This window comes from Nycticebus coucang, chromosome 10 (genome assembly GCF_027406575.1).
Source record: "Nycticebus coucang isolate mNycCou1 chromosome 10, mNycCou1.pri, whole genome shotgun sequence".
Taxonomy (NCBI): domain Eukaryota; kingdom Metazoa; phylum Chordata; class Mammalia; order Primates; family Lorisidae; genus Nycticebus; species Nycticebus coucang.
This window is the reverse complement of record NC_069789.1, coordinates 75,917,976-75,932,119: the sequence shown is the minus strand read 5'-3', so window position 1 is coordinate 75,932,119 and position 14,144 is coordinate 75,917,976. Positions and strand designations below refer to the sequence as shown.

The 14,144-nt window shown below is 36.2% G+C and overlaps 1 protein-coding gene across 2 annotated transcripts in view; it reads left to right on the top strand.

Moving 5' to 3' along the window:
- HMCN1 (hemicentin 1) overlaps positions 1 to 14,144 on the top strand; it is a 496,417-nt gene that overhangs the window by 421,328 nt on the left and 60,945 nt on the right. For both annotated transcript variants that reach the window (XM_053606928.1, XM_053606927.1), the window contains 7 exons: positions 1,555 to 1,676; positions 1,881 to 2,045; positions 3,719 to 3,826; positions 4,274 to 4,411; positions 4,539 to 4,673; positions 7,446 to 7,715; positions 10,352 to 10,542. In XM_053606928.1, the coding sequence (XP_053462903.1) occupies positions 1,555 to 1,676; positions 1,881 to 2,045; positions 3,719 to 3,826; positions 4,274 to 4,411; positions 4,539 to 4,673; positions 7,446 to 7,715; positions 10,352 to 10,542 (1,129 nt within the window). The remainder of the gene's footprint in view (positions 1 to 1,554; positions 1,677 to 1,880; positions 2,046 to 3,718; positions 3,827 to 4,273; positions 4,412 to 4,538; positions 4,674 to 7,445; positions 7,716 to 10,351; positions 10,543 to 14,144) is intronic.

Here is a 14,144-nt window from a genome sequence, read left to right as displayed (position 1 = left end):
TTAGTTATAAAATGAAAATCAAATTTCATAGCTTGAAATACAATTTGGATACTTGGCAGCATGTAGGGAAGGAAAACAGCATTTTCTCTCATTTTTTGAGTTCCTCCGGTTTTGCTACCATAGCTCATCACGTGGCCATGTCAGCTTTTCAAAGCTCAAACTTTAAATCAGTAAGAATGTCTGATGCTTTAGGTGAGCATCTTTTTTTTTATATCTCTATTGAGCTAGTAGATAGTTACCCTGAAAAGTGATTTGCTGTAGTACTAAAGACACTCTCTTATGTCCACTGGGACAAAAATCATTTCTCACATATCGAGAAATGTGAAACTAGGAGAACTTCAGTTGAAATTCGGGCATTTCTGTTTCTCATCCTTTTAATCTTTTGGCGGTTGAAAGTATCCACACTATGGGAAATGTGCCATGCTCTTGGATTAAAATGCATAGCAAATAATGTTTCCATGAAATCAAATCATTTCTATTCTATCAGTGCAAAGTTTGAAGTAAGACAATAGACATTTTAATTTCTATTTACTTTACCTCATGTCTATCTATCTACTAAACTTCGGCAGCTGCACAGAGGTGGGGAACCTATAGCCTCGAGGCCACATGTGGCACTCCAGATTCCCAAGTGTGAGCCTTCAACCAAAACCAGACTTCACAGAACACATCCCTTTATTAAAAGGATCTGTTCTGTAAAATTTGGGTTTAGTCAAAGGCTACACTCAAGGATCCAGAAGTCACATGTGCCCAAGGCTGTAGGTTTTCTACTCTAAGACCCAGATTGTTCTATTTTTCAATTGGTATATATACATTATATATATAATTATTATTTATATGAATGTATGGAGTATAAGTGCCAACCTCATTATATGCATCGATTGCATAATGGTCAAGTCAAGCTCTTATGACATCATCACCTGAATACATTCATTTTACTCATTGAGTGCATTCTTATCCTTTACTCCTCCCTGTCCCTCACCCTTCTGTGTGTGTACATGTGTGTACGTGTGTGTGCACGTATAAAACGCATCTCCAAGGTAGCCATCACATTCGAGGGAACATGTGAAACAGTGAAAGGAACGCAAGAGACAAACCTATAGTTACCCATCTTTCAATGGAAATAATCAAATGCCAACCTGCAAAATTATTGTTAATTTAAAGATAATTTATATGAAGAACTTGAGATGGTGCCAGGAATACTCAGTAAACAATGGCTGTCATTACTGTGCTTGTTACACTGTATATCTTCCAGAAAAACAAGGTTAATCATGATATAAGCATTCAGAGAATACAAGATTCCCTCTTCAGACAACCCCTCCACCCAGTTGCCTCCTGTCATTATATCTAGTCTGAGGCCCTGCTAACCCTGCCATGTAAACTTAACTCCAACACACAGAGTTTGCTTCAGAGACATGAAGCTCCTTCTAACACGGAGGAGGAGGTGCTACTTCTGTCAGTTCACAACATGGCGCCATGGTGAACCAACCAGAGAAATGCATGAAATCCTGTATGTACATGCACATAGTATCTCACGCTTTGAAATCTGTCTCCTAGGCTTCTTTCTTCAGGTTCACTGGTGATTATTTCCCCTTCTGTGGATGACACTGCAACTTATGAGTGCACTGTGACAAATGATGCTGGAGAAGATAAGAGAACCATAGACCTCACTGTCCAAGGTAGAACTGGCTTATAACATGGACTGAAAGTTACTATATTGCTGTTACTTCACATACCTCTACTTGACAGGAGAGGTTCCTTTTCTGTTTACCTAACATTTACTTTGTGAGCAGAAAGAGGAAAAGGTACCATAAGGCTTTGGAAATCTGGAAGGATTGGAAGCTTGTAGTTCTTTTTTCTTTTTGTTCTTATTATTGCTTTAGTTCCACCTTCCGTCGCTGATGAGCCTACGGAGTTCCTCATAACCAAACACGCCCCAGCGGTAATTACCTGTACTGCTTCTGGAGTTCCATTTCCCTCAATTCACTGGACCAAAAATGGTATAAGACTGCTTCCCAGGGGAGATGGCTATAGAATTCTGTCCTCAGGTAAGACCAAGCTCAGTGATGTCTCATCCATTAATCAAATTGGTTATGAATGGGTGGCCTTACCTGGCCTTTTGTTGCACCAGAATAAAGAATAAAATACGTGTGCATTCCTGGACTTAAGCATTTGGAATGAATCCAATTCAAGTAGGAAGGAGAGAGCTAAGGAGAGGAAGAGAAAAAAAGAACTCAGGAAACAAAACAATAAATAATACAACTGATATGAATATAATAAGCATTATCACCGGTATTTATGTGCATATACTTACTAAACCTAAGGTTTGACAAACTGTTTTGTTACCTGTGAGTGAACCACAGTCTTTCATCGGCCAAGAATAATGTCTCTTCCTTTTTCAAACACGTAATACCTAAAATGATATATTTTACTAAGTTTTTTGAGACTATAAAACTAAGACAGGATTCTTGCTTCCAATGCTTTTAAAATTGAGCACATAAGACAAGGGTGGGTAATGAGAGCTATGAAGGAAAATTTTTTATGGTGGTGGTAACCATCCTATATACAATTTATAACAGTGAGGAGAAAATGAAATAATTCACCTAAATGAAATTATAGACGATTCACATTGGTGTTTCTGAAAACTTGTCCTGTGCTGGGGAGGTACACGAGAGATAAACTAAAGTAGCACCTGCTATCCTGAGACTTTGGGAGTCTGTATGTATTATTCTAAGAGAATTTGTTAGCTTTAATAGAAAGGAAATAGAAGATTTGTTCTTGGGATGCAACTGGCTTTCAATACAAAGTATTTAGGCTTTCTCAGAAACCTATATAGATTGGTAACAATTTAAATCATAAAATATCAGTTAACTACTGTTTTGAACAAACTATTAAGCTAAGAAAACAGTTCGCTAAGAAAACAGTTCGGAACTTTCTTAAAACATTAAACAGAGTTACCAAAAGTCCCAACAACTCCATTCCTAGGTAATTATCTAAGAGAAATGAAAATGTACAAGGGCTATGCAGAAAGTATCCAGCCACGTAATATGAAAAACACAGACATACATGACTAGATACTTTTTGGACAGACCTCATATGTCTACACAAAGACTTGGATGCAAATGTTCCTACAGCATCACTCACAATAGCTGAAAAGTGGAAACAATTCAATGTCTGATATTTATGTGTACTGGTGAATGGATACACAATTATGGTATATCCATGCGATAAAATTCTATTTGGCAATACAAGGGAACAAAATATTGACACATGCTACAACATATGAATCTCAAAATCATTATGCTCACAGTAAAAGATGTTAGACACAAAATACCACACATGATTCCATTTATATGAAGTGTTCAGAAAAGGCAAATCCATAGAACCAGAAAGTAGCTTAGTACTTTCTTTGTGGCATGATGGAAATATTCTAAAATTAGATTGTGATGATAGTTGCATAACTCTGTAAAGGTACTAAAAATCACTGAATGATACATGTAAATGGGTGACTCTGATGGTATGTAAATTACATGTCAATATGGTTGTGAAGAATAATAATAAACAACTGTGCTAGGCACTTCAGGGGATGCAAGGATAAATAAAAGCTAAGCACCACCATGCAAGGTACAGAAAACACACACATGCAAAAAATGATAAAGTCATAATTCATTGAACTAGAAAAATAAGGATACACTATACTTTAAAACTTTTTTCTTTTTAGGAGCAATTGAAATATTTGCTGCCCAATTAAACCATGCTGGAAGATATACTTGTGTCGCTAGGAATTCAGCTGGTTCTGTACATCGACACGTGACCCTTCATGTTCAAGGTATGGAAGGTTTTATCCATTAAAACCTTCAAGGGTTTGGGGGTATTGTTTTGTTTTGGTTTCTTTTGGTTTTGGGGTCTTTTTGGTTGCATTAGCTCTTGACAAGTGATACTGTCTGAACTATGAACCACAGTAATATCTTAGGGGATATAAAAGCCTAGAAAATATTTTTCAGTAGACTAAAAAAGGCACATAGATGGAAAACCACTTAGAACAACCTCAAAATTATTTTTCCTTTCAAATTTTTCTAAGCTGTTCCTGCTTCTAGTCTTACAATGGAAGTAGAGAATGTTGGGTAGCCAATATTCACTTTTCTCTTAGACAGTCAAATCCCTACTATTTTGTAATTATGAATTTGAGCATATTTAAACTCGTCACTACAAGAGACATTCCTGCCATTAACTAGTGAATGCTTTTACTTCTTTTTTTGTTGATGAACTTTTATAGAGCCTCCAGTTATTCAGCCCCAACCAAGTGAGCTAGACGTCATTCTAAACAATCCCATTGTACTACCATGTGAAGCAACAGGGACACCCAGTCCTTTCATTACATGGCAAAAAGACGGCATCAATGTCATTACTTCAGGTACCTACCCATTGTCTCTATCAGGAAAATCATGGCACATTCATTATTTTATAATTCAGAAGTCTGCATGATTTTTTTCCGATGACAATAAAAACTGTTTCATTCTGCTTTTGTAACTGTGATGTAGGCAAAAGCCACATGGTTCTCCCTAGTGGTGGCTTACAGATCTCCAGAGCTGTCCGAGAGGATGCTGGCACTTACATGTGTGTGGCTCAGAATCCAGCTGGTACGGCCTTGGGCAAAATCAAGTTAAATGTCCAAGGTACCTAAATAATTCATCTCTGTGTTTTCAATTCAAAGATATATGTGATAATGTACAACAAATGTTCACCTATTCAAAATGATAATGTTGCTATTTCCCTATAGTTCTCAACATTCTTAGTTTGCATTAACCTATTTGTTTTTTTATGACCTATATGAAAAAGATAGTTTCATGTGTTTTATTTTGTTTGCGTTTGTTGGTATATGAAAATCAAGGCATCCCATGTATTTTGAACTTCTATGGATTTGCGTTTGATGTTCTGTTTCATTGTAGTATGTATTTGAGGTGATATTTCAAATTATTATTTCCACCACTACCTTGGATACATTATGAAACACTGGATTATAAGATTCACTTCAAAAATAATAACGGCAAAGAAACTAATTTGATAGAAAAAATTATTCTCAGGAGAAAGCAGGGTATCTTCATATATTTGCATTTCACTGATATTTTCTTTGATATAATTTCCATATCTTCCACGCACTGCTTCTGTGCATAAGTGACTTAGTAATAGGTTTCAAGCTACTGAATTTGAATCAGCTGGTTTTGAATTTCTTTGTGATGTGATTTTCCTATGATGAATTAATGGATATAGCCAAGCTCACTTTCCTGCATATTGTAAATCTAATTTCTTTGTATTTTCCAAAATTTACTGAACATTAATAACTGGAAATACATTGAACATTACAGACATGTTCCTTCTCTTATGGTCCTAAGCACTAATGGAGAAGGAAAGACTTAAACTATCAAATAAATGACATGATGATAAATTTGGATATATGCTGTTTAGAGGAAATCAGAGGCTGAGATGGAGAATAATGAGGCTATGTGGGGACCACGTTAGGTTAATGGTTAGGAAAGGCTTCACTGAGGGGTAACATTTCAGCTGACACCCGAATGATGAGCTAGGTAGGATAACCCATGGGTAGGTTGGGGTAGTGTCCAAGGGAGACAGAACAGCATGTAATGGCCCCAGTATAGGGAAATATGAGGAAAGAAAGTATGACAGTGTGGCTAGACAGTGGTAAACAAGCTAAAGGCAAACAAAGCAAAAGGGGCATCTGAAAAATCGGTAGGACTAATGCTTGGATTGCACAACATACCATTAGGAACTTAGAACTTCTATTCTGTGTGCAAGGGAAGCTTTGGAAGGGCTTAGCAGCACTCAGATTTGGTTTTAGGAAGGCCTCTTTGCTGTTATATAGATAATTGTTTAGAGAAAAGTCAAGACTAGGGCTAGAAGAACTATCGTCTGGGCAAGGTATTATGATCGGGAAGTGGGGATGGAGGTGTGAATTGCTGGAGTGAAGAAGAAAAGTGATGGACTTAAGATATTTTTGGAGGAGTAATTAACAGGATTGCTGACGAATTGGGAGGGTAGGAAGACAAAAGATTTAATGTTTCCTGGGCTTCAGGCTTGAGGTAGTGGGAATATAAAAGGGAATAATTGCTTTGGGAAGAAGGAAACCATGATTTCTGTTTGATCATATTAACTATGTGGAACTATTTAGAAGTTCCAGTGGAGATGTCAAATAGGGAATGGAATGTGTATGAATTCGGGGCTCATAGGAGAAGTAGAGTCTAAGATAAAAGTTTGGAAAGTTGAATCAGTGTTAAATTCATGAGACTGAATGAGATCACCTAGAGAAAGAATATGGGCAGAAAAGATTGCTAGGGACAAAGTCCTGGGACAAAGCACTGGTTGAGGTCTGAAAAAGGAGGTAATACTAGAAAAGAATACAAAGGAGAGGGCCCATATGTCAGAAGACTAGATTGAGGCTAGCAGAGGGTGGTGTTTCAGAAGGAAGGGAGTGGGCAGCTATGTTGAATACAAGTAAGTCAAGTAGGACAAGAACCCAGAAGTATTGACTGGTTCCAGCAATGTAGACATTGAAGAAAAGAACACTTCAAGATTTGAAGGATTTTTTTCTTCCTTCATTAAATGGTTAAAATGATTGACATGAGAACAATGAAGGAACAACAAAACACATTAAACTAAAAACATTTCAACATTCTAAAAGCAAGCAGGGATAATTGTGTGCTCCAGAAGCATGAAGAATTCTGAATAGACTTTCTCCCAAAAGATACAGTATGTTCTGGTAAGCACAAATTCAACCATATGATTTTGGTTGCTGTAAAGAGTCCTGATATTATTCATAATTATTTCATATGCCCTTTTATAATGATACCTAAGTCTCAGTAGAATATCTAGGCTTATATCTAAATGCGATCAGCTTATTGTAAATACTTGAAAGGGAAATCCTATCATAACCCTTTTTACAGATTTCTGATGAAGGGGGAAGAGCTTTATCTATATAATTATTATCTGTGATCTATTTGTTTATTTATTCATTCACTCAAATAATAATTTAGTAAATATGGCCAATGTGTATGATACAGCATGCTAAGCAATGGCAGATATACATGAGTAAAATTATCTTTGAGCAGTTGAACATTTTCTAAAACTTGAAGGAGTTACACAATAAATGCATGTTAAAGAAAATACTTTTGTTAAAACAGCCTAAACTTTTCAGACACACCAACCCCTCATGAGTATATTTAAAACTATCACTTTCATTTACTCGTTAACCACTTAAGAGACTCATTTTCTGCAGTGGGCTCAATGAAGTTTACGTTTCCATGAAAACAAATTATTATATAGTGATCCTTTTTTGATGATGTTGTAGAGCTGGGATTTTGTTTCACTGTACTGTGGTGTATAATTTGGACGCACACGCATTTCAGCTGAGCTTTGAACTCTGTCTCTTTCAGTTCCTCCAGTCATTAGCCCTCACCCGAAGGAACACGTGATTGCTGTGGACAAGCCCCTCCTGCTGCCCTGCGAGGCACACGGCCTGCCCCGACCCGACGTCACCTGGCGTCACGACGCGCGTGCGGTTGGGGACTCGGTGCGCCGGCGCGTGCTGAGCTCGGGAGCTCTGCAGATCGCGTTTGCGCAGCCGGAGGACGCGGGTCAATACACGTGCACGGCGGCCAACGTGGCGGGGTCCAGCAGCGCCAGCACCCAGCTCACAGTCCACGGTAGGATGTCTGACACGAATTGTTTCAGTGTGCTACTTGACCACAGCAAAGGGAGAGAAGAAGCAAGGGAAATATGATGGAAATCAACACCACACAAACGCAGTGATGCCAAGCGTGTGCCTGTGTGCGGCTGCCAAAGTCCAAACCTCAGGTCTGCTCTCCGTGGGCGGTATTTATGTGTGTGCACATAACGGCTGTGAGAGAGCAAGGGTTTATTAACACCGCCAGGGAAATTAACGTGCTGCCAATCACCCCCTTACATAATGATGACTAGACTCGGCGTTTGCCTTACCGGGAATCCGTTGCATTTTGTGACTCTCTGCTTTACTTCTCAGGCTTCAAGCCATCTTGGCTCAAGACTAATCACAACATGACTGTATTATATAGTTTAAGCCTAATGGGAGTTGGAGGTCTAGTTGAATCATTATTTTCAAGTAGCAAAGTATGTGGTATTTGTATGTACATTTTATAACAAAAAATATATAGGGCCTTATATTAACAAAACTGACAAAATATCTAAATATCTAAAAATGTTTTAGTTTTATTGTACATTTTAGTTATAAAGATAGAATCCCTGTTAAGATCAGTGGTAGGAAACAGTAACAAATTAAACTGCTTCAACTCCTATTTTTAGAGGTAATTTTTATTATAATGAAGAGTTTCTGCTTTTTGTTTTATTTTTATTTTAGTTTAGTTTAGTTTTGAGACAGAGTCTCACTATGGTGCCCTCACTAGAGTGCCGTATCATCACAGCTCACAGCAACCTCAAACTCTTCGCCTTAAGCAATTCTCTTGCCTCAGCTTCCAGAGTAGCTGGGACTACAGGCTTCTGCCACAATGCCAGGCTAAGAGTTTCTGCTTTTTAATTTTTTCAAAAAGTTGTGACGACTTTTTATTTTCCAAGTGTTTTTTAATTTCCTACAACTTCATAGTTATAGTGACAATTTCAAGTGGAACCATTTTTGATTGAATAAGTAAATTATTTAGCCAAAAATAAAAATCACCATTTATGAGTTTTTCAAATAACTCCTCTGCTTTCATTTAATATAATTCAACTAATCAATATACATTAGCCTTTACCTTCAAATAAATAATACTCTTTCTTTTAAAATATTTGTAGAAAATTTACCAAAATTGGCCATATACAAAGGAACAAGGAAATATTAATAAATTTAAAAACAATAGACCACAATTCCTGCCCAATAAAGTGCAATAAAGCTAGAAATTTGTCATGAACCTTTGATACCACAACCCCAAACCCAGGCAACTTAAAAATACTCCTCTAGCTAACAAGTCAAAGTATATGGTTTTAGTTTTAGAGTTATGTAGAAAATAATAGAAATAACGGCTCTACATATCAAAGTGTACAGTATGTGACAAAAGCGAAAATCAACTGTGAAGTCATAGCCATAGTTCTTTTCATTTTGAAAAAGAAAGAACTGAAGTAAATATGCTAATGCTGCAATTCTGTAACCCCTAGGAAAAGAGAAATAGCAACCCTAAGGGAACCAGAGTAAAGGAGATAATGAAAATCCAGCATAAATTAATGAAAATGAATTGAAAATTTATGATGCACCATTCAGCAACATAGATTTTTGTATTTTCTAAATTATTTATAATGTTTATGCATATAATAATGCATATAATGTTTATGTATTTCCTCATATGATCATAAAGGATAAAAACTTATTTAACTACAGATTTAATCCGACTGAAAGCAGTTGTTTAACGTTTATACGGCATCTTTACTTTTGCTAAGACCAGATGTTGTCCTGTCTTTTTTTAAGAATGTCATTGATTGGTCCATTTCTCCCTGATGTTTGAATCATTCCCAAATTCATTGATGTGGGAGGGCAGTGTATTTGTACTTTTTCTGTGAGCCAAGAATTCTTAAAAATTTTCAAGTCTTTCCTTTAGAAGTAAATATCTGAGTTCTAAGTCCACTAAGATATCTTTTAGTACACTAAGGTACTTAGTTCATCTCTAAATTGCCTAAATTTCTGTTTTAAAAGAAGTTGAGTCAAAGGAGGTATTTAGAATTACAATGCACTGTTACAAAATCACTGTAAACATTTCCTCTGTTACAGCATAAAAGCTGAATTAAATGTCTTGATCTGGTTTACTTACATTCATTGTAACACGTGAAATGCTGTGATAAATTTTTTTACATAGCATTTTGTTATATTCAATATTGGACGAGTGTTTCATAGTGACTATTATTAGTTCATTCTCAGAATATATCTGTGAGACAAACCTAACAGTTATACAACCATAGGAGCATTTTTCGTCTTTGTTGTTTTTTTCTTTTACTTCACTGAAACAAGTCAAAGATACTGAAGAATGGAAAAGTCAGGAAGCCAAATGAAATGTAAAGATTTTCAACATAGTTCTAAGTCATTTACTCAGAAACAGAATGTAAGTGTATTCAGTAAGTTCAAATATGTGAGAATTCTTGCTAGCATCAAAAACATCAATTGCTTTCATAACAACAAACAAATCAATATTTTAATAGTTTTCTTTGTTATCTCTAGCCCAATTGTCCTTAAAAGAGTCCTTTGTGTGTTAATTTTCAACGTGTACGAATACATTGTTAAACTTGGCTTCCCAAATGACCATCTTTTTTAAACTTTTCATAGTACCACCCAGGATCCGAAATACAGAAGTACAGTACACAGTCAATGAGAACTCACAAGCCATTCTCCCATGCATGGCAGATGGAATCCCAACACCCACGATTACCTGGAAAAAAGACAATGTTCTTTTAGCTAACTTGTTAGGAAAATACACCGCTGAACCATATGGAGAGCTCATTTTGGAAAATGTTGTGGTAAGTTTAATGGGCACAAACAGATGCATTAAGCCAGACTATGAATTTGCCTTTTTACCTTTGTAATTTAGCTTGAAAAAATAGTCTTTAAAAATGAAGGAAAATATTCTTATAAATGCGGGTCACAAAATTAATTTTATACCTATTTCATTTTGTGTTCTTTGAATGAGAATGGTATTTAACGGCTAGTAGGAACTCATAAATGCCTTCCCTCCAAAATTGTTATTAAGTTTTTGTGGAAATCTGTTGCGTGACTGGAGACACGAACGAACAGCAGCTTTGCCGTGGGTGTAAACTCGCTCCTGTAATTAAGTCAAGAAACAGACTACACAAGATGAGATGGCATGTAGCAAAGATCTTTATTTAGGGGTTTGATTTTATACCTTTCTAGTCACGTACACACTTAATCTATTATCTGTTATTTTCACCATTACCTCAATTTACCTATCCGAAATCTACTAAAAAGGAAATATCCTTAGCCGGGCATTGTGGCGGGTGTCTATAGTCCCAGCTTCTTGGGAGGCTGAGGCAGGAGAATCGCAAAAGCCCAAGAGCTGGAGGTTGCTGTGAGTCCTGTGACATCATGGCTCTCTACCGAGGGTGGTAAAGTGAGACTCTGTCTCTACAAAAAAAAAAAGGAAATATCCTGTTACTACATCAACACAATCACTTTTGCAGTAAACATCTTCTTCTAAACACTGACTAATCTCTGGGCAGGTGTGTAAATAAAATCATAAAGAAGAAGTAGCCACAGGGGAACAGAGTTAATGGAAGAATATCTTCAAGCATTCACTCAGTATGAAGTAATGACTGTGTCTTCTCCTCAGGGCAGAGCACCTATAGACCTCCGACAATATGTTGTTAACATACGTCAACCCTCTGGCCTGTATCTCTGAGAAGGGCAGCATGCCCTTTGATCTCAGGCTTCTCCGAGTGTACAGCTTCAGAGAAATGGCTTACGGAATAACTCCAGGGAAACCAACTCTGCGTGTGTCCCAGGGGGGTCCAGGTCCCTTAAGCCTCTGGAAGAAAAGCAAGTCATTTTAAACTCACACTGAATTCACTTTGTGTGCTTTGATGTAGGATATGTTTATTTCTAAATATTATCCTACAAAATCTATGTTTATCAGGCAAAATTCTGAGCATCTATGCCATATTCTGTGCTTGCAAACATGTATGGAAATAAGAAGAGAGAAGATGTAAGACTGTGTATTACTAAGCAAATAGTAAAAGTATTGTTTTGCTCTTTTCAGGTTTTTAATTACCCCTTCTGTTCACTAACGTGACAGCTAATCTTAGGGATCTATGCAAACTGAGGCTTTTGGATGTTATTAGGTGATAATCTTTCCAAATTTGTAGAGTACCAGCTGTCAGGATCATTTCAGTTTTTCAATGATAGCCTCTTGAAGAACAATCTGTGTATTAACATATATACATCACATGACTTTTCAAAAAGTTATGTGGTTCAATAGTATCAACACTTCACACCAAATATTAGACACACTCAAAATGTGAATTATTCAAAGCATCTGTGCATATCTTGTTCCTTTTCATAAACCTTCAAAATCCCTAAGTGTCATTACAAAATTGGATAGGATTAAATTTGAACAAATTATAATGACAAAATTAATCATATTTACTTCATAGTTTAATCTCAGCCAATTAGCCAAAATCCTAGGATTTCCAGCTAAATAGCTTAGTGACTAGGCTAGGTCATTAGGCCCAAACTCAATTACATGTGCCAACAAAATGTGTACTTAATCTGGGGTTCAGTCAATTGTAAAAGATGCACCAGGATTTTATGCACCACTAAGAAAGGAGTAATTCAATCAAAAAAAACTATAGCAGACCATCAATGTTTAAAGTGTATCCTAATCTCAGATTTTAAAAGTTAAAAAACATGAATTTTAGAATTGATAGAGATAAATTTTTGTTTAAACTGCTAAATATTTCTAGAGGGCATTACCCCATATGGAGGAATGTTGAATTTGACCCCTCAATCACTCTTCTAGACCTTAAGGAATTAAATGAGAAAAAAATGTTTAGAGTTTGAATGGAATGACTCAAATACATTAAAAGAATACCAACAATAAGATAGCATATAAATAACTAGATGAGAGACGTAAATAATACATAGAAGTCTGCTTGTGAATAAATATGTATTATCCAAACTTTTAAATGCCTCATTTCCATAAAAACCTGATTTTGAACCAAATTTATCACAACCTGGGAATTTAAGAGTAATTAAGTTGTATGGGGTAGGGGAAGACCTTCACAGACAATACAATTTATTTTTGTTTGCCCTTTTTTAAAAAAAAAAAAAAAATGATAGTATGCATCAAAATTATGTTTATAATGAATGATTGTAACTTTATATTTCCAATTATTTGGTGATTCAATGGAGAAGATTCTTAAATGTTTAAAAAGGGGAAGAATATTGTAATTTGTCCCTTAATGCATCCAGAAGCATTCAATCATTTATTTCAACAAATATTTATCGAGCACCTTCTCTACAACCAGCTCTACTTTGAACACTGGGGATACCACAAGGAATAAAAAAATCAAAGATCCTTGCCCTCATGGAGTTTATTTCTAGAACAATTAGATGATAGAAACTACAAATAACAAGCAATTTATACATTAAGTCACAAGGAAAAAGGTATGAAAAATAAGAGAGCAGTAAAGGATATCAGGAGTTGGAGCAGTGCAAGTTGTAGTTTTAAATAGGATGGTTGGCATAAGTACCTCTTGGAAGGTGACATTTGAGTAAAACATGAAGGAAATGAGTTAGCCAAGGAAATATCTGAATGGGAAACACACCAGGCAGAGAAAATAGGTAAAGCGAAGAAATTAAGGTGGGCAACAACGTTCAAAAACATCTAAAAAAAAATTTTAAGGGGAACATGCCTAATGTATGTGAGAAACAGGAGGCCAGTGAAAGCAAAGAAAGAGATTGAAAAACGAACAAAGGGAAGTTAAAGGAAAATGGAGGCTGGATCATGCAGGATTTTGTTACGATTTTGCAGAGCAGCGGTACAAAGATGGAGGATTGTTCATGCCCTTTGAAGCTAGTATTTGCTGACATATTGCAAGCAGGGTATAAGAATGAAAAACATAAAAGGAGACTCAAATGCCTGAGACCAAAGGTATGAACAGCTGAAAGGGTGAAATCGCCATCAGCTGAACTGGTAAAAGGCTACAGATGACACCGAAAAGGATAAGGAGAAATTGGGAGTTCAATTTGGAGCATGAGTTTGAGATATCCAAGGAGAGAATTGAAATGAACAGTTCAAAGTAATTCCCTTTTGGAAAGAAGTATGGAAAATACTCAGGGATCTAAAAGTTGACCTGCCATTTGATCCTGCAATTCCTCTACTAGGTTTATATCCAAAAGACCAAAAATCACTTTATAACTAAGATATTTGTGCCAGACTGTTCATTGCAGCTCAATTCATAATAGCCAAGTCATGGAAGAAGCCCAAATGCCCATCAACCCATGAATGGATTAATAAATTGTGGAATATTATGCAGCCTTAAAAAAAGATGGAGACTTTACCTCTTTTACATTTACATGGATGGAGCTGGAACATATCCTACTTAGT